At 41.9% G+C, this 19,606-nt stretch overlaps 1 protein-coding gene across 1 annotated transcript; it reads right to left on the bottom strand.

Annotated features, from left to right (window-relative positions):
- Positions 1–10,501: 10,501 nt before the first annotated feature.
- Positions 10,502–12,979, bottom strand: LOC121719342 (phospholipase A2 inhibitor and Ly6/PLAUR domain-containing protein-like). The gene is made up of 6 exons (XM_042104829.1): positions 12,879–12,979; positions 11,993–12,109; positions 11,652–11,753; positions 11,422–11,562; positions 11,142–11,255; positions 10,502–11,061 (listed from the first exon to the last, which is right to left on the bottom strand). Exons 2-6 carry the CDS (start codon positions 12,039–12,041, stop codon positions 10,862–10,864), a joined length of 606 nt encoding a protein of 201 aa, XP_041960763.1. The 5' UTR covers positions 12,042–12,109; positions 12,879–12,979; the 3' UTR covers positions 10,502–10,861.
- Between the last annotated feature and the right edge of the window lie 6,627 nt (positions 12,980–19,606).

Below are 19,606 nucleotides of genomic sequence, written 5' to 3'. Positions count from 1 at the left end.
ATAAAGTGGACTCAGGTGCTGAACCACTGATGAAAGTGAAAGTGGATGAAGTTGCTGAGGTAGTGATGCCACTCAGGTGAAGGATGGCAGCAGTGAGCAAAGGAGATAGATAGATAGATACTTTATTAATCCCCAAGGGGAAATTCAAGACAGCAAGGAGTCAGCCAGCAAAATGGACAGACCAAAGCTGAAGTGACATAGGGTCATTCCCCAGGGTCAATGCAGGCTAGGGGTGAGCTCTGTTCTCCTCACAGAGCATGGGTTTTGCTGAACCAAGTCTTGGCTTCAGGGGATCAGGGGATGTTACCTCAGGCTCCTCAGGACATTGGGTTATGGCTTGGTAGCTCTGGAGAGAGTCACCATCTGATGACCAGACTTTCCAGAGCTTTGGCCATCTTGTCAACTCCCCAGCCTGCCTGTATAACGGCTTGACCACAGGGCTGGGTCCCGCTGTCCTCCCAGTCCATGGGCTCTTCTGCATCCATCGCCACGCCTGCCTGCACAGGAGCTAGGCCCCACATAGGCCAAGCCATGCTGACCTCCCATTCCATGAGTTCCATTATGTCAGTATTAAAATGGCAAAAAACTAAATAGGAAAATAACAAAAATTGCTATACGTGTCTCCAACAGTAGAAGTAGTCACAGTAGAATTGGAATGGTAGAATCTTGCCAGTTTTCTGTCAAAAGGAGGCCATGGTGAAGATGTCATAATCACTAGGTGATGATGTCATAAAAGGAGCCAGCCAGCAAAAATGACAAACCAAAGCTAAAGTGAAATAGGGTCATTCCCCAGGGTCAATAGACTTCTGAAGTTCGCCTACAAAAAATCTTTGAGATCCGGTATCTTGCGATTTCTCCTATGGGAAACATGGGTATTTTGATTTATCGCACCTGTCAAACCTGTCAAATGTTTTTGTCCTCTGCCTTCAAGTGGGTACTGTGATCTGCGGTATGTTAAGACGGCAAACTTAGGTTTTCGCCAAAGATTCTAGAACAGAGCTCTGTTCTAGAATCTTTGGTTTTCGCTACCCCAGATCTAGGGTGTGTTCCAAACGGGAGACAGCTGCCTACTGCCTCCCTCCCTACATAGAGAGCTGTCTCACTAGACATGACTTTGGATTAAATGCATCTTTTAAAAATGAGCGTAGCACTCTAGAATCTTTGGTTAACACTACGGTATGACGTTAGCAAAGGCCTGACGTTAAACTAAATTAGCTTACGTAAGCTAGCAGGCTAACGGTATAAATTATTTTTACGGCCGGCAGATATATCAGACCAGACGCTATTAATGGTTACAACAATGGCATAATCAGATAGTAAATTGTTTATTTCTAATCTGTAATCTGCAAATCTAAGCAAAATAAGATCACACAAATGACATTTTAAACAGATTCAGCAGCCATTACCGATGTCATCCGCCATGTTTGTTTACCTTTCACAGCTGTTTCAGACGTTGCCGCAAGGGATTATGGGTAGGAGGCAGCATGAAGTGTGCATCGATGCTGCCTTCAAAAATGACTGTTATTTGGGAATTCTAAGATATCTTAAAAGGCAGCAGAATTTGTTTTTTCGGTTTCGAACCGCACTTGCTGCCTTGCTCCCCAGTTAGATATCTTAAAAGGCAGCAACTTTATCCGTTTCGAACACACCCCTAATCTAGGATCTCCTTATATGGGCAAAGATGGCAGTTTTGGTTCTTTTTTGTAGGCGAACTTCAGAGGTCTATTCAGGCTAGGCCTGAGCTCTGTTGTCCTCACAGACCATGATGTTCAGCTGGTCTTCCATGAAGGGCTCTTTTAAGGGCTTCACATCAGGGGATGTTACTTACCTCAGGCTTCGCAGGACTCCATCTGATCACTAGACTTTCCAGAGCTTTGACCATCTCGTCAGCTCCCCAGCCTGCCTGCACAAGGCAAAGGGCACAGGGCTGGGTCCCCCTGTCCTCCCAGTCCATGGGCTCTTCTGTGTCCATCTTCAAGGCTGCCTGCACAGAAACTAGGCCCCACAGAGGCCAAGCCATGCTGGTGTTACGGGTCCAAGAATGACACTGTGGTCGGGTGTAAAACATTTAATTAAAAGTCTGTTGGGAATACAAACGATGTGACAGTTCATTAGCACTCTTCTACACACATACTCGACAACTTTTGTTCTGGCCAATATTTAACATTACCAAGTATCATAACCTATAGTTCATGTATAACCCAATCACACATTGGATTTCATAAGAACATTGTAAACATATAATAGTTGAACATGCAATTAAATTCAACGTCTCGCATAAGCAGTAATAATGTAAGTTATTCAATCAATAACCACTAACAGGTAAATATTTACTATGTGTATGTAGCAGAAATCATATAACATCTAGGTTATTCATCCATTGACACCCTCTCTCATAAGCAGTAAACATGTAACAGGTAAATATTTACTATGTGTGTGTGTGCTGTAGCAGTAAGCATATAAGTATTTATGACAGTACCCTCCAGAATTAAAATAGCCCCACATCATCACATACCCTTCACCCATAAAAACCAGCGTCGTGTAGACCAGCGGTCCCCAACCACCGGGCCGCAGGACATTCCTAACCGGGCCGTAGCCTACGACATGAGTTTAAAAAAAAATGCATGCAAACTAAACTAAATTTAATTCGCAATAATGTCACGTTTTTACATGGCATAGGCCTATATGCAGTTGTTTGATTGCACGCATGTTTGCATTTTGCAAGGTCTATTTTCTTATGTCTGTCTGTCCCGCCTTCAACACTTTTACATATTGCCTTCAGCGCTGCGCAGCCTCAGGTCAGCTCACTTCACTTGATTAGTTCTTGGCAAACGGTAGTGTCACACGAAGTTAGCTAAACTGCTAGAATGAGCAACAAAAAACAAGCATCTTTAGCAGGTCACTGGCCAGAGTGTTTGAGTTGCGAGAGCAGAAAAAAAGTCACCGTTAGCTGCACATTTTAGTGATGAGGACTGGGTGTCAAAACTCGCTTACCCGTGTGACATATTCGGGTTGCTTAATGACCTCAACCTGTCACTCCAGGGGAGAATGACAACTGTCTTTAAACTGGCAGATAAAGTCGCTGCATTTAAAGCCAAGCTTGATTTGTAGGGAAGACGAGTGGACCGGGGTGTATTTGATATGTTCCAAAAAGTAGTGGGGGTTTTGGGAGAGACTGAGGCAGGGCCCTTTCTCTCAAAGCTGGTGCGCGATCACCTTGTTGCGCTCTCAAATGAGTTTGAGCGTTACTTCCCATCCTTCAAATATTCACGGCAAACCAATGAGTGGGTCCGCAACCCATTTGTCAATATCCCGAATAGTTCTAACTTGTCAGCGCAGGAGGAAGAGCAGTTGATCGAAATTGCAAATGACGGTGGTCTTAAGAGTGTGTATAAGGAAACCTCTCTGGCGGGTTTTTGGATCAAAACCAAAGCAGAATATCCCGAGATAGCCGTAAAAGCGCTGAAAACGTTTCCCACCACGTATCTATGCGAGGCCGGGTTTTCGGCAATGACTGCAACTAGACAAATTGCGCAATCGACTGGACATTTCAAACACACTGAGGATGTCACTGTCTTCCATCACCCCCAGATGGAAGCTTCTTGTTGCAGGGAAACAAGCAGGGCTCCCACTGATTATATTCGTAATGCACAAATTACAAATATAATAATACGAATATAATATTTTTTTTTCACGGACCGCTGGTCCGTGAAAAATAAATAGGAATCAAGGTTGGGGACCCCTGGTGTAGACGGCCCCTTTATATTCCTCTTTTTAGTCAACTTTAGCAGAGGTGCCAACATTTAATAATTAATAATTCTGTAAAAATAATAATTCTGGAGGGTATTGTATGTGTATGTAGCAGTAATCATTTAACATCTATTCATCGAATGACAATCAATAAGCAGTAAACATGTAACAGGTAAGTATTTACTATGTGTACAGCGGGGAAAATAAGTATTGAACACGTCAACATTTTTTTTAGTAAGTATACTTCCAGTGTGGCTATTCACATGAAATTTTCTCCAGACATTAGTATTAACTTAGATAATTCATACATATTAAAAAATCCAAACATTAATGTCCATAAGTAGAGTTATGAGTAAAAAAGTGGAATGCCACAGGTGAAAAGTATTGAACATGCCTACTGAAACTTCTTAAATACTTTGTGGAAAAGCCATTATTTGTAATGAGAGCTTCAACACATTTCCTGTATGACTAAACTAATCAGTTGGAGTATTCAGGTGTGATTTTGGCCCATTCTTTTAAACAGATAGTCTTTTAATATTGAAGATTCCAGTGGTCCCACTAGTAAATCCTGATCTTTAGGTAACTTCCAAAATTGTTCAATTGGATTAAAGTCAGGGCCTTGATTTCCTTTCTCTGAAACCAATTGAGAGTTTTTTTTTGCTGAATGTCCTCATCATTGTCCTGCTGGAAGGTCTAGCCACGTCTCATACTCATCGTCCTGGTGGATGGCAAGATTCTCCCAGGAAAAATCGCTCCTTCAACTGTGTGAAGTACTATGAGATGAAAAAGCCCCACACCTTGATGCCTCCACCTCCAAACCTCACTGTTAGTATGGTATTTTTAGGGTGATGCACAGTGCCATTTTCCCTCCAAATATGGTGTATAGTATGACATCCAAAAAGTTAACATTTTCTTTCGCCTGACCAGAATACATTCTCTCAGTATTTAATAGGCTTGTCCAAATGTTGTGTAGCAAACTTTCAACGAGTTTCGACATGTTTTTCTTCAGTAATAGAGTCATGCGGGGTGAGCGTGCATAGAGGCCATGGCGGTGGAGTGCATTACCTATGATTTTCTCTGTAACAATTGAACCTGCTGCCTCCAAGTCTTTCTGGAGCTTTCTCCAAGTGGTCCTTGGCTCTTAGGCTACACTTCTGACTATCCTTCTGACTTCCTGGTCAGAAATCTTGTGAGGAGATCCTGTGCATGGCCGATTGATGATGCAGTGATGTTCCTTCCACTTGCAGATAATGGCTCCAATACTGCTTACTGGATGATTCTTAAGTTTTGAAATGCATCTGTAACCAGTTCCACTGATATGTTTTGCAACAATAATGTTGCAAAGGTCTTGGAAGAGCTTTTTGCTTTTACCCATTATGAAATGTTTCTTGTGTGACACCTTGGTAATGAAAAACCTTTTATAGCTCATTAATATGTACTAATCCATCTTATATTAATTTGCACAGATATGAGGGATAATTACTCTCTAACTGCGTATAGATTCCAGCTCGTTCCTGGCCATTCCTGGCCTTTGTGCACTGCTTTTTCTTAGCGTGTTCAATACTTTTTCCCTGTGCCATTCCATTTTTTTGCTCATAACTCTACTTATGGACATTAATGTTTGGATTTTTTTATATGTGTGGATTACCTAAGTTAATACTAATGTCTGGTGAAAATTTCATGCAAATAGCCTCACTGGAAGTATATTTACTGAAAAAAATGTTGACATGTTCAATACTTATTTTCCCCGCTGTATGTAGCAGTAATCATATAACATCTATTCATCGAATGACAATCTCTGTCATAAGCAGTAAACATGTAACAGGTAAGTATTTACTATGTGTATGTAGCAGTAGCATATAAAACAGCTATTCACCCAATGACAGTAAACTGTAAACATGTAACAGGTAAGTCTTTGTGAAGATACAATGTGTGTGTGTGTGTGTGCGCGCGCGCGCCGATTGTGTCTGTGCTGGCACGTGTGTACAACATTCTCATTCTTGTCGCTCAATTTCCCTTTCCCAGTGTGGAGATAACAGATGATAATTCCTAACATCAATACAGAAATAATATGACACTTAAACAATAGAGGACAATCCTGTCTTAGTGTATCCTTCATTTAGAAACCACGTAGAGAGTGTAACAATGCAATAACCTCTATCGTGATTAGCGTTAACGTTAGCTAACATACATTCACTCATTACATTGGGGCTGATGCTGACACAAACATGGAGCTAATACACAAAAAGATACCTTCAGTATTCACTTCTAGCATATTTTACATAACAGTAAACCTCATACATTACATACACAACATTCATTTCTGAACTATATTATTCGTCTAGCTGACAAGCTCTCGTACAATGTAAGTTAACAAACATAAAGTTAGCTGCAACTCAGTGGCTTTGCCGATAACCGTTAACTGACTGCGCGCCATTGTCACGTTACCCGTAGAAGCTACGGTATCGGCAACTCACAAGAAAACTCATTGCTGTAGAGAGTTAACATTACAACAGGTCGCTATCTGTATTTCTATCACTGTTAACTATTTTCAAGATTCTGTTTTAAGTGTATTTACCCAGAGCCAAAAGATGAGTCTTCTACAAACGTACTCGTCAACTCTTGTTCTGGCGTCCGTCAGCTATTTACCAGTAGTTGCTTATGTGTATTACAGAGAGCGCCATCTGCTGGAGAGTTTACTCTTAACTGGGATTAATTATATCGCTGAGAGGTCTACAGCAGTGTTATTCAACCTTTTTTGTGCCACGGCACACTTTTGACACTTAAAATGTCCCACGGCACACTAACATCCTGTGTGAAGAAAAAATAAACATACCATAGCCTAAAATGTCAAATAATACACAGATATGGCCTTATTATGGCTTCTATGGAAGACCTGCTCAATAAAACAAGCACCCTCTGTTTCATTTGTAGGTGACTATATCTAATTTAATTGTTGTTATGAACTGGATATGTGATGATTCTGTGAATACTGGATATGGGGCCCCCGTTGTACAATGCCTGCATACCACAAATAGTGCAATCATACAATCCATGAGAGCATGTGGTTATAAATTCTTTGATGCAGTGCTTTTCTGGACGAGTAACATTTGGGTAATTTTCTGCGGCACACCTGATGATCTCTCACGGCACACTAGTGTGCCCCGGCACAGTGGTTGAAAACTACTACTGTGGTCTACAGAATCAGTGGCAGTGTTCCTAATGGGGGTTCAGTCTTTTCTGTTTTCTAAATGTAATCTTTTCTGTCTCTCAAATCACCCTATGCCACACTGGCCTTTAATGTATAGCCTACACTGTCAAACGCAAACACACACACACACACATTATACACACACACCTGCTTTCTTGGGGTGATAAAATATCTGTCATACTTTGGTTGAAATACCAAAAGGATGAAGCACCATAGCAACACCCTTTTCCACTCTATCTGAGCCCTCTTGAGTGTGGCCTATTTGCCTGCTCCCAAATGAGCAACTTGCTGGATCACTTTGCTTTGCTGTTGATGTTCCTAACAGGTCCCAAGCTTGTGGGAAACAAAATAAACATTTGCACTTTCATTCTTCAGCCGTGAGTTGAGACTTTAATTTGGTGGTCTACAGTTATACTGACTAAATTATTCAAATTTATTCACTTCACCCTGCTGCATTTCTCAGATCAGAATTGAAATTCTCACCACTACAACCTCCATAATCTAGTCACTTCTGCACATCATAATAGCAATGTGTCATTACATTGAATTACCAGCAAATGCTTTGGCACATCCATGCAATTGCACGGCCTTGAGCTTGATGGTGTGCCGCGACCGGAGCGCCGTCGTCGCTCACAAGGAGCTCAGGGTTGGACCTGAGGGCAGGGAGGGAGGAAGAGGAACGTGTTAACAAGGTGGAGTTATTGACCACTTTGGACCAGCTGGTTGACCTCAGAGAGATGAATTAAATGACTTAAACTGTAGATGCAAGCTGGGACACTGAAAGTACTCGTTTAATGTTACATGCATGTACAAGTCTGTATGTCTGTGTCTATGGTACACACACACTCTGAACCTACTGTGTACACTCACATCAGCAATAGCCCACAGATGTGGAAAAACAAACATGCTTACACAGCCATGTTTCAGAACATGTACCCTCACGTCTCAACATACACACAAACACAGCAGCACTGTTTGCTGACCTCTCAGAGTCCTGACTCGCGTCTGTGGAGGAAGCGTTGGAGCTCTGCGAGAGGGACAAGGGCTCCTGGGCATCCAGGCTGAGCTGCATTTTCCTGGGGGAGACAGCAGGGGGCGCCCTGGGCTCCTTGAAGTCAGAGCTGTAATTATTTTCTGTACTACTACGCTTGATTGGTCTGCCAGGGAACACCATTACACCACCCCCCTGCTGAAAAAAACCAGCCTGACCAGCTAAAGGTGGTTTGCTGGTTGACCAGCTTGTTAACCAGCTTGTTTGACCACCCTGATGGTTGACCTGCTAGACAGCAAAACTCTTGCGAAAACATACCTTCAGCTGGTTTTCCCAGCTTATGATGGTAATTCAGCTGGTTTTGCTTGTCGTACCACCGCAAGCTGGTCATTTTAGCTGGTGTTGCTGGTCTATAGTGCTGGTTTAACTGGCCATGCCAGCTTATATTGGTCATTCTAGCAAACCAGCATGACCAGCTTGACAGCTTCCTCAAATGGTCACGCCAGCATATCCAGCTGGGGGCCCAACCAGCTACACCAGCAAAGACAGGCAAGAGCTGGAAGAAAACCAGCAAAGACCAGATAAAACCATCTACCAGCATAAGCTGGTTTCTAGCTGTTTTTTTCAGCAGGGACACCATTACACCATACCCCCCCAAACACACACACCAACCCCCCCGCCCCCCCACTCATACACACACACCATTTCATCATCCCCCTGACCCAAACACACAACATACCCCCTCCCCACACACACACACAGATCCACAAACACGTTGGGGAGTCATCACCCGAGTCTGACAGCACTATGAGCTCGACTTCTTTAGACCACTGGTCAGAACTCTCTCTCAGCTCTGACCCTGACTGCTGAGATGACGTCTGAGGCGGAACTTTTAAATCATGTGCCGAAGAGGGGGGGGGGGGCTGGGGGCTGAGGACTTTCAGGCACATGCAGATCAAACATCATCTCAAACTGCTGGCGCCCATCCTTCTATATGTATTATATGTGGTTTTAGAACCACATGTGGTCCTTCCATTATTCTATTGGGACACAAACAAATCATGTGTTTTCAACAAGCCTTTTCCATATGGGATTTTCCCCCTTTTGTCAGTTAATCTCTTATCTCCCCACGGTATCGGAAATGGAAGGTTGTGGGAAACGCCTTACAAATCAAGTTTGCTTAGCAGGTCCGGGACTGATATGGGTAATCAGCGTAAGCTATTGATAAAAACTTTTGTAGCCTAATAACAACCAAACTAAACTGCGGTAAAGCAATGGCTGATAACACTATAGTGATAAGATTAGATGGGCCTAGTTTGTTTGACCTTGTATGGAGGTTATTTGTTGTTCTGAATCAGCCGTATTTTCTACACCTTGAAAAAATAAGGAAGTCTGGACCCTTGTGACATCAATGGTGCGTACGGCCATGATCTGCATATTCTTCCATGTGCTCATGGTAGCCAATGACCTCCAGACCTTTCACACACAAAGCTATTGTAATATGACTGTACATGTCATGTCTAGCAGCCCATCTGACGTGACAGATGTCCATCAGAGGTTTTCTCTTCCCTACATGGGTCACTCCTTTGACCAGAATTCTCAGTCAACAAACTTTCCCTTTTGGGGGTTTTGGTGAAGAACATTAGCCTGGAAAATCCAGACCCTGGTAATCTAGGAAAATTAAGGGTCTGGCCACGAACAATGTAATGGCCCAACTCGAGGGGCGGCACCAAGCATGCATTTGCATCTCACTGCACGCAACTGGATAACACTAGACCAGTGTTTCTCAAACTTTTTCAGACCAAGGACCACTTAACCAATTAAACAAAAACTCCTGGACCACTTAGTTAAAAAAAATATATACTTCAACAGTACACAAGGCCTATTGAACCACCTGCTTATTCCCTTTGCACTTCAACAGTACACAATAGGCCTACTGAACTACCTGCTTATTCCCTTTGCACCTTGCTTATTGTGTCAGAGGATTCATATGTTTAAACCGGGCATAGTTTACTTTAACTGTTTGGATTAACATACAAGTTGGTTCAACATTGCAAACAACTCATCTATATAATATTTTACCACGTCTGTTTGCGGACCACACTTTGAGAAACACTGCACTAGACCAATGTTTACTCTGAATGATTCTGGACTTTGACGTAATTGGATAACGCTACGACCAATGTTTACTGACCTCCAACGTTGCAGCACTGTCGTCATCAGTTTAGCTCGCCTCTGGCCCTCATATATCAGATACGCCAATTTGATTGGTTCCCCGGGATGCAAGGGGTAAAAGTAACGTGCATCATTGCTCATTGCCAGAGCGTCTCGCAGAGACAATTCCATTGTACTATCGCGAGAACTCTGGATTTCAATTGGACATCAATTGTCACATTGATAAAATGTACCTTGGTCTGTGTCTCAAAACATGCCATGTTGGGTCCTTGAATATGCAGAAAAAGGACTCGTAAAATCATTGAATTTGAAACTGAAGAAAGAGTAGGAACACTGATCATAAATATTATACTCATTTATTTTTCGATCACATTGTTAAACCCTTTCCACATTTAAATTTTGTCATTTCAAAACAAAGGGTGGTAAGTTTAATCAATCATTAAAAAAAACATATCCTCATTTACATTTAGTCACTAGCTGAAGCTTTTAACCAAAGTGACTCACAAAAAAAAAGGATCAAGTTACTGTGTGACTATGACATGTTACTGTAGCAAGTACTATTCACAGATATGTCTCACAATCAATATATTTGAAATAAAAATACATTCATTAATTTTAAAGATTTTCATTCCCAACGTGAGTAGTGCAAAGCAGACATTCATCAATGGCCTCTCATTTTGCAGAGATGAGGCAGGTGAACTGTAACCTGGGAGAGACTCCAAAAGGCAACCCACTCAGTGGAAGACCAGGACAGACACGAGAGACCCCAGCAGGAGCAGCACACTCTGGCCCACACTCTGGCCGCTGTTGCACAGGTCCCCCTCACAGCAGGTCAACGCTACAGCCACAGCGCCGACCTGTTCCGAGAAGTCTCCGACGCAGAGACTGCTGGAGGCACATCCTGCCAACTCGATTGTCTGCCCATCCACCTCATCTGCAATAGTGGTGGGGAAATGCTTAACGGTTGAGAAAATGGACTAGGATTAATGGACTTCAAGGTGGGGAAAAACTCACCTTTTGCTGTAATGCAACGGTCCTCATTTCCAACACATGCCAGGTGTTTTGTGCAGTCATATCCTTTACAGGTGAAACACGTCTTCCCATTGGCAGACGAATTTGTATTGAACACTAAAATAAAATGATCACATTACAAAATATAACAAAGTGTGTATGTGTGTCTCTATGAGCAAAAGGAACATAATAGCAATATGTTTCTTCAGTTTAATTTTTTCAGACAATATTTACAATATCATGCTGCTAACATTCAAAGATATTAAATACTCTGAATATATACCAGGAGCGTGTGAATTGCAGTTGTCCTCATGGCAGCATTCGGTGCTTATTATCGTCCTCCTGAATCCAAAGTTCAATGACCCAGAGACACACAAAGAGGATGACAAACAGCTCTTCGAATTTTTGACCTCATTTTTAGCCTCTGTCAGTGAAAAGGAATATTGTGACCATGCCAGTCAGAACTGAGCATCAGATCAGACATTGCAACGGCATCAAATGGCTTAGTCTTACCTGAGTATGTAGTCACAGTCTGGCTGGCACATAATCCTGTACTACAGGTCTCAGTTTTTGTGCAAGGATCCGTAGCGCACTGATAGCAAGTGAGTGCAGCCACTAAAGGCAGACATACAGAGCAATTAGCCTAGAAAGTCTGCTCTCGAGATGTTGTATATGTTTGTTTGTTAATTGTAATGTTTATTGATGTCATTGTAACATTGTAAAATTGTGACAAAACTGTCCGCTATGAACTGTAAACATAAAATTGTACCACTTTAAACTAGAACTTGCAGATACACTCTGGAATACAACAAAAAGGCAAGTGAATCAAACAGGTAGAGAGATTAGAGAATTACCTTCAGAGAGGAGCGCACACAAAAGACTAAAAGTGATGCTGGGATTCATCTTGATTGAAATGATTCAGTCCACTGTGCAAGCTTGTTATATAATGTCTGGAGTGAGGACTGTAAAGACTGGGAAACCAAAACTTAATGTCACTCCACAATGTGTGGGAGGGGCTAGGCTTGATGTTGCGCACTGAGAATAAGCATGTTTGGTTTGCCAGCTGGCCGTGGTCCTGGAGTGTCAATAGTGTAGATCTGCTAACACCCTCTATGGATAAGGGGTGATATAAGCTTAGAGCTACAAATGACACTGAGGAAGAGTGGGAAAGCCCCAGGAGAACGTGGGAGGCTTAGAAACTCCAGAACGTGTGGTGCAGTGGGCATCTAAATGGAATGCCAGAGCGTTTGGTGCAGTGGCCATCAAAATGGAACGCCAGAGTGTGGCACAGTGGGCATCTAAATGGAACGCCAGAGCGTTTGGTGCAGTGGGCATCTAAATGGAAAGTTTTTCAGCAGTTTCAGATAACAAGCCAGAGATGTGATTCCAATTTTTCATTGACTTGTGATTCCAATTTTTCATCATTTCAGTTGAAGAAGGGCATGTTAAACTCAGGATGTTGACATTATAATTATGATTAGAATTGTTGCATATACTAATGTCCAGGACATTTTCATCTCTATAAATAAATGTTTTGAAATGTTATCATAATATCTATGTTTTCTAAGAGTAAAGATGTCCCACGCTTTACCCTGCAAATATTTTTTTTAATAAACCACACATTATCTATAAAATACATGCTCTATTTTGAAGACTAGATATATTTTCAACATATTTTCTTAGAATAAGAAGGAATTTCTATGGAATTTGGTCACATTTTTTAACAAATCTGATTTTTACCAGTTTATTTCCCAGTAACCACAAAAATATGCAAAATAATTGTTCATTTATAACAAGGCTGGCAGCGAGTAACAGGGTGGACAGCATGTACAGTAATGTAAAAACAATATCACTCAAGTGTTGACTGATGGGGAGGATGCATCAGGCTAAAGTTGGCCGTTATTACTGATGAATACTAATGAGCAACAAGATATCACATGGTAACTACACAAAAACATTTTTAACATATTAATGAACCATATCTTCAAAATCACAAATAAATTTCAATTTCCACCATACATAATGGGCATAATGCATAAGCATAATGGGCTTATAACTGATGCTTTAACACATAAGTAAGCTACTCTAAAACACTGAAAAAAGTTATTTTTACTCAGAGATATTTACTCAGCCGCGGTACTTTCCATCTGAAAATGTATCCTACTTCCTGAGAGCCAAGTGACTAAGAACAATCAAAGGGTGTGTCCAAAAGGATTTTCATCAGAGTAGCAGGGACAATAGACTCAGGAACATAATTAACACAGATTTAAAATATTAAATACATTTTTACTTTAACAAATAGCATGTGGTAAGATATAGTATTTTGCAATAATAGGTAAAAACATAGAAATGGTTTGATTTTTATTACTTATGTTTGCAACTTAAGTTGAAAAAACATGACTGGGGAGAGGACATGGCATTTTAAAGTGCTTGCACCTCAGTCAGAGTAATTATTTTAGAGTTAATAAACCCTGAGGACATAAACCTTGTTTTACGTAGTAGAGATGTGTTTCATTTTGTAAACAAGCTTTAAAAAAATAAGTAACAACCCAGGCCAGGTTGTGTAACTTATATTTGATTATGTCATGGGGACACAAACGGCACCATTTGCTAAGAAGGACCCATTTACGGTGGACAGCATTTCCTTGTTAGTAAAAGAAAGATGTGATTTGATAGGCTGCACCAACAAGATCAAAGTTAATGCAAAGTTACAATGCTAGGATCGGAAACATTTCCCAATCATGAGAGGCCTGAAACTCTTCAGGAAGTGACAATAATAAGTGAGTCTAGAAGCCAGGCTACATACCTCCTTTTTACCAAACTTGACCAGTGTTAACGTGGAGGGCTCGGTGTATTATAGGATAACTCACAAATTCTTAGTACAATTTGAACAGTAAAAAGAAAGGAGGCATTATATTTTAAGACAATGGATTTTGGACAATGGAAGTTGCTGAGGTAGTGATGCCACTCAGGTGAAGGATGGCAGCAGTGAGCGAAGGAGTCAGCCAGCAAAATGGACAGACCAAAGCTGAAGAGAAGTAGGGTCATTCCCCAGGGTCAATGCAGGCTAGGGGTGAGTTCTCCTCACAGAGCATGGGTGTTCTGCTGGTCTTCCATGAAGGCCTCTTCTGGAACCAAACCTTGGCTTGGTGGCTTCACATCATGTTACCTCAGGCTCCAGAAGACATTTGGTTATGGCTTGGTAGCTCTGGAGAGAGTCACCATCTGATGACCAGACTTTCCAGAGCTTTGGCCATCTTGTCAACTCCCCAGCCTGCCTGTATAACGGCTTGACCACAGGGCTGGGTCCCGCTGTCCTCCCAGTCCATGGGCTCTTCTGCATCCATCGCCACGCCTGCCTGCACAGGAGCTAGGCCCCACATAGGCCAAGCCATGCTGACCTCCCATTCCATGGGTTCCATAATATCAGTGTTAAACTAGAAATGCCAAAAAAACAAAATGGAAAATAAAAATTGCTATATACGCATCTCAAACAGTAGACAAGTAGTCACACAGAAGTAGAGTAGAATTCACCAAATTCACACGGCGCCCATCTTTCTATGACGTCATGCTCAGGGTGGGAATCCTCTAGGAAGTCCAAACAAATAACTGTAAGCTGTTCGGTGTTTGTTATTATTTAGCCTGGGTGCCATTCCGAACTTAGTCCCGCCCACATTTGAGGTCGGGAAGTTCGGTCTGGCATTGCTTCATTGTGGTGGAAGCATGCTCGCCCTATATCGGGCGGACCAATCAAATCAGGCTTTACGATGATGGACAGGTGAGCAACAGCGCCTGGTCTATCACGTCATCTGAGCACGCTTAGATTAGGCTTATGTTTGAAACAAAAACGCTGTGGCTAGAAGGATACATGGCTTTTAAGACCCCATATTGAAAATTCATATTATTTAATGAGGTTGTATCACTGAAAACGATTATTTCTGAAAACTCTGGCCAAAGTTGAGATGTGGGAAAACTCGTGGTTTCACTTTCATCAAGGGAAAACAGCGCTGTTGCATTGCGACATGTTCCCTCGTTCGTTTATGAAATCTCTGATTGACCACCTGTTCGAGGGATTTGCGACAGCCTTTCCCAGCTGTTTAACATGTTTGTAGCAGATCACTGTTCAACAGAATTATTTTAAAAAACCGAGGGGATGTAGAAGAAGGATGGTTCGTGTGTTTTCTTCCTACACCTCACGGTAAGTTATTTCGTTGCTCCGATTGGTTAGGTCTATCCAATTGAGTGCAGAGGCATTCCCCCCCTGTATCGGTTAAAAAACACGCCCCATATTTACGTCCCAATGGAGCAGTATCAGACTGTGAAAAATATGTTCATCATCTTGTTTTTTTAAAAAAAAAGATAAAAACAGGATATTCTAGAAAACATCTTTCTTTAATTTATCCAAATGTTTAACACACGATAACTTGCACATCAATCCGTCTGACTCTCCCACACCAACACACTGGCCCTTCTTAAAAGAGCACCTGTGGGTGTGGCCCACTTAACTTAATTAACAATTATTATTTTCACCTGCAGACAGTTAGTCAGCTAACACAGACAGGAATATGTGCAAAAGTGCATTCAATTAAAAACTGTGTTCTAAAACAGGGAAGATGTAGTCAGCATCTTCACATTACCTTCCCCCTCTTTTAAGCTTGTAAACCTAGTTTCAAGCGCAGACAAAAAAAAAAAAAAAACAGTAAATTACAATAAATTGTGCAAGTCATTAGTGCTTTAAAAGATCAGTTTAACAATCTCAGGTGACTGCCAGTCTTTTCAAGATCACTCCTTCTTGGCCCAACACTGCACTCTTCACAGTACACAGCCCCCCGATACCTCCTCATCCAGGCCTCCAGACTGCCTGACACACCGCTCAGCCCTCTGCAATCCCAGCAGATAACAGGCTATCCGAGCACCGGCCTACTCCCAAGGCCACAGGCCAGTCTGCCACTAGATATATTCAGGAAGTCCTCAGGTCACTGCTGCCCTCTTGGGCTTGGCAATAGCTCCCCACAAGGCTCACATCAGCATCAAGGAGTCCCTGAGCTATTCCTCCATCAGGCATAGGCCAACCCAACAGGACAGCAGCGCAACTCCTCCAGTGATCTTTTCCCAGCAGGTCTCTTCCTCGGCCTGCCGTCCCCTTCTCCGCAGTACACCTTCATGTTCCAAATCAATGAAAAAGTGGGTTCCCTCCACATAACTAGAGGGATAATCCCCCCACTGCCACCAAATGTGAAAAATATGTTCATCATCTTGTTTTTTAAAAAAAAGATGAAAACAGGATATTCTAGAAAACATCTTTCTTTAATTTATCCAAATGTTTAACACACGATAACTTGCACATCAATCCGTCTGACTCTCCCACACCAACACACTGGCCCTTCTTAAAAGAGCACCTGTGGGTGTGGCCCACTTAACTTAATTAACAATTATTATTTTCACCTGCAGACAGTTAGTCAGCTAACACACAGACAGGAATATGTGCAAAAGTGCATTCAATTAAAAACTGTGTTCTAAAACAGGGAAGATGTAGTCAGCATCTTCACACAGACTCATATTCTGACTAGAATTGAGTATGACTACGTCAGGCTAGTTATTATTAGCCCAGTTATGGCAAGATGGTACAAAAACCTAACCCATCTACCAGCCTTGACATTCCAAGAGATCGATACATGGGTAGATGAACAGGTCGGCATCCCTAACTGCTAACGTTATACCACTTTATGTAGGCTAACTGGGCTGCACCGATAAACCTGTATTAAGGTATGGCTTTGTTTATCATTTCTGTCCAGAACAAGACTCAGGCTTGCATTTATAGCCAAGGCATACCCTAGTATGCGTAAAAATGAGCCATCTTACAGGGTACAGGTAGGCTAATGATGTCAAATTAGCATTCTATAGATTTTTCCCTAGATGTGTGTGGTCTGAGCATCAACAGGCTTTGCATAAAGACTTAAGCCGTGAACAAGTTTTAATATTATCTTTTTTTCCCCAGGTTGAATTGTCCAGTACTGATCAGCGGATTCAGCATACCAGCTGTGCCTGTAAAGCAGGTCTCGGGCACTGCTCACACCTTGTTGGCCTCCTGTACTCTTGCTCATTACTCAAAATTAGGATACATATCAGTCCCCCTAACCAAAAGTAAAACTTCATTACCCCAAACCTGGCACATCCCTTCTCGAGAATTAGGCCTAGATCCAAACCTGTCACTCTCTTAAAAATGAATAAGGTAAAATCCAACAAGACTGATCACAGTTCAGTAAATAAAGATTATGGTATTGGCCCAAAGCTGTACTCTCCCATCCCTTTACCCCTACCCTGTGAATCATTTGCCAGTTCACTGTTAGACAACATAAAGTCAATTGGAAGTGACTGTCAGATGTCCAGACTTCTAGAGAACAATGCACAATATGTTAAATACATCCCCACCAAATTTGGGAATCTCCCATTTGGATCACCTCTCACCTATCAGACCCTAACCACCCCTGATCTCTCTAACAACTTACCCACTTTTAAATTTCCTGCACAGCCATGCAATTACTCTTATGTTTTGCCCAAAGTTTTATCTGAACTATATGATACTTTCAAAACTTCCTGTGATGAAGCTCTACAATTAGAAGAAGAAACAAGGCTCCAAAACAACAGCACAGTATGGCATGAAGTGTGATCCCAACCTGCCATATACAGTGCAAAAATTCACAGGGAAGTAACGTACTACTGACCATGCTAAATAACATCTTGAAAATCAGCCAAGATGTATCTCAATTATCATCCAGCCTGGAGGGGTAAATGTAAGGTCAAATGGTGGTCAAAGAAAGAGTATGTCCTCAAATGTTTACATTGAGGATTATTCGGTGCTTTTTTTAGCCACATGTTTTAATACAGAGCAAAAACAGTGCAGATTTATGTACCATTTCCATGTCATGGAGGGAGATGGGACATGTCTTAAATGGTGTTATATCTCATCTATAGGTTATGCTTTTAGAAAATATAGTTTAGGGAGATTATTCTGTTTTCCCAGGACAGTACAGGCCCAAATGTAATCATACAGCTTTTTGTCCAAGTATGCTCTCTAGGAATTTGGTCTCTGCATTTGTCCCATCCGTGAATTAGTGAAACACACAGAGTACACACATGAACACACACAGTGAGGTGAAACACACACCAACCTAGAGCAGTGAGTCACTACAGTGGCTCTCGGGGAGCAGTGAGGGGTAAGGTGCCTTTCTCAAGGGCACTTCAACCGTGGATGTGGAGCAGTGCTCAACCACTTCCCCCGCCCACATTTTTCTCTACTGGTCGGGGATCGAACCGCCAACACTTCCGTCTCAAGCTCGAAGCCCTACCAGTAGGCCACGGCTGCCCCCACATTTCACTTCACATTAGATTTACCTATACATAATAGAAGATTGTGCATAGCATGGAGGAAGATGGGACATCTCTTAAATGGTGCTACAGTAAATCTCATCTACAGGTTATTTACTTCTAGAAAATGTATAGTTTAGGGGGGTTAGTCTGTTTTCCCTGGACAGTACAGCCAAGCCTCTGCCTCAACTGCAACCTCAGGCAGTTGTACCAGGCCAACCAGAACTGCAATATACAGTGCATACAAAGTAGTAGTGAATTGAACAGAAAATATCTGTGCCACAATTTGCACACTTTTTTTGTTGTTGATCCCATTTCTTGTATTTTAAAAGAGAACAAGCAACATCAGTAGCATATTATTTAGTGGTGGGCATAGATTAATTTCTTTAATCTAGATTAAAATGGCTCATTTGAATTCTGCCTAAGGCTTTCAGAATATGTGTGTTACCCAAATTAATAATAAAATAAAAGTAAGTCTTTGAGAACGGGTTTCTCAAGCCAGGTGGCACATTAGACAAGGGGCTCATCTCCTGTTTCCAAAATGCCTCACAAACTGCTTGAGAAAGCTGTTCTACTATGATAATTGGAGATGAAAATAAATAATCGTCAATAAGATAGAGTACTTGTGTTTACCAACTGTTTATTCAGTGAATTTTGAACTGTAGGCCTACATGCCGTTTTCAACAGCTATCAAAAACAAAGGTCATTTTCAACAGCTATCAAAAACAAAGGTCATTTTTGGATGGATGGATTTTTTGTGAATGTTTCTTCTTCTACATAAGATTTTAGTCATCTTTAGTTCATGTAATACTTTATTGTGATGAAGTATTTACGGGCAATGTGGGCCATCTTACCATAGACAGCAGTGTGCTCCGACCACCACTTCAGTGGACACTGATCTAGACTGGCACTGGGCTCTACCTTTAGCCTGACGAGCCAGACCCACATTAAAATGTAGGGTCTGGGCACTCACCGTTCGCAGTGATCAGTCCGAGGGGCGGGATAATTAGTTGTCTTTCAAATTCCTTCTGCACACAATAGGACAGCGGCAGCGCTATGAGTCCCATGCGTTTCCCACCAGCGGAGCTAGTTGGCTAGTT

The sequence above is a fragment of the Alosa sapidissima genome, chromosome 9 (genome assembly GCF_018492685.1).
Source record: "Alosa sapidissima isolate fAloSap1 chromosome 9, fAloSap1.pri, whole genome shotgun sequence".
In the NCBI taxonomy this organism is placed as follows: Eukaryota; Metazoa; Chordata; class Actinopteri; order Clupeiformes; family Clupeidae; genus Alosa; species Alosa sapidissima.
Note: the sequence above shows the minus strand (reverse complement) of the source record. Positions and strands in the feature narration are given on the sequence as shown.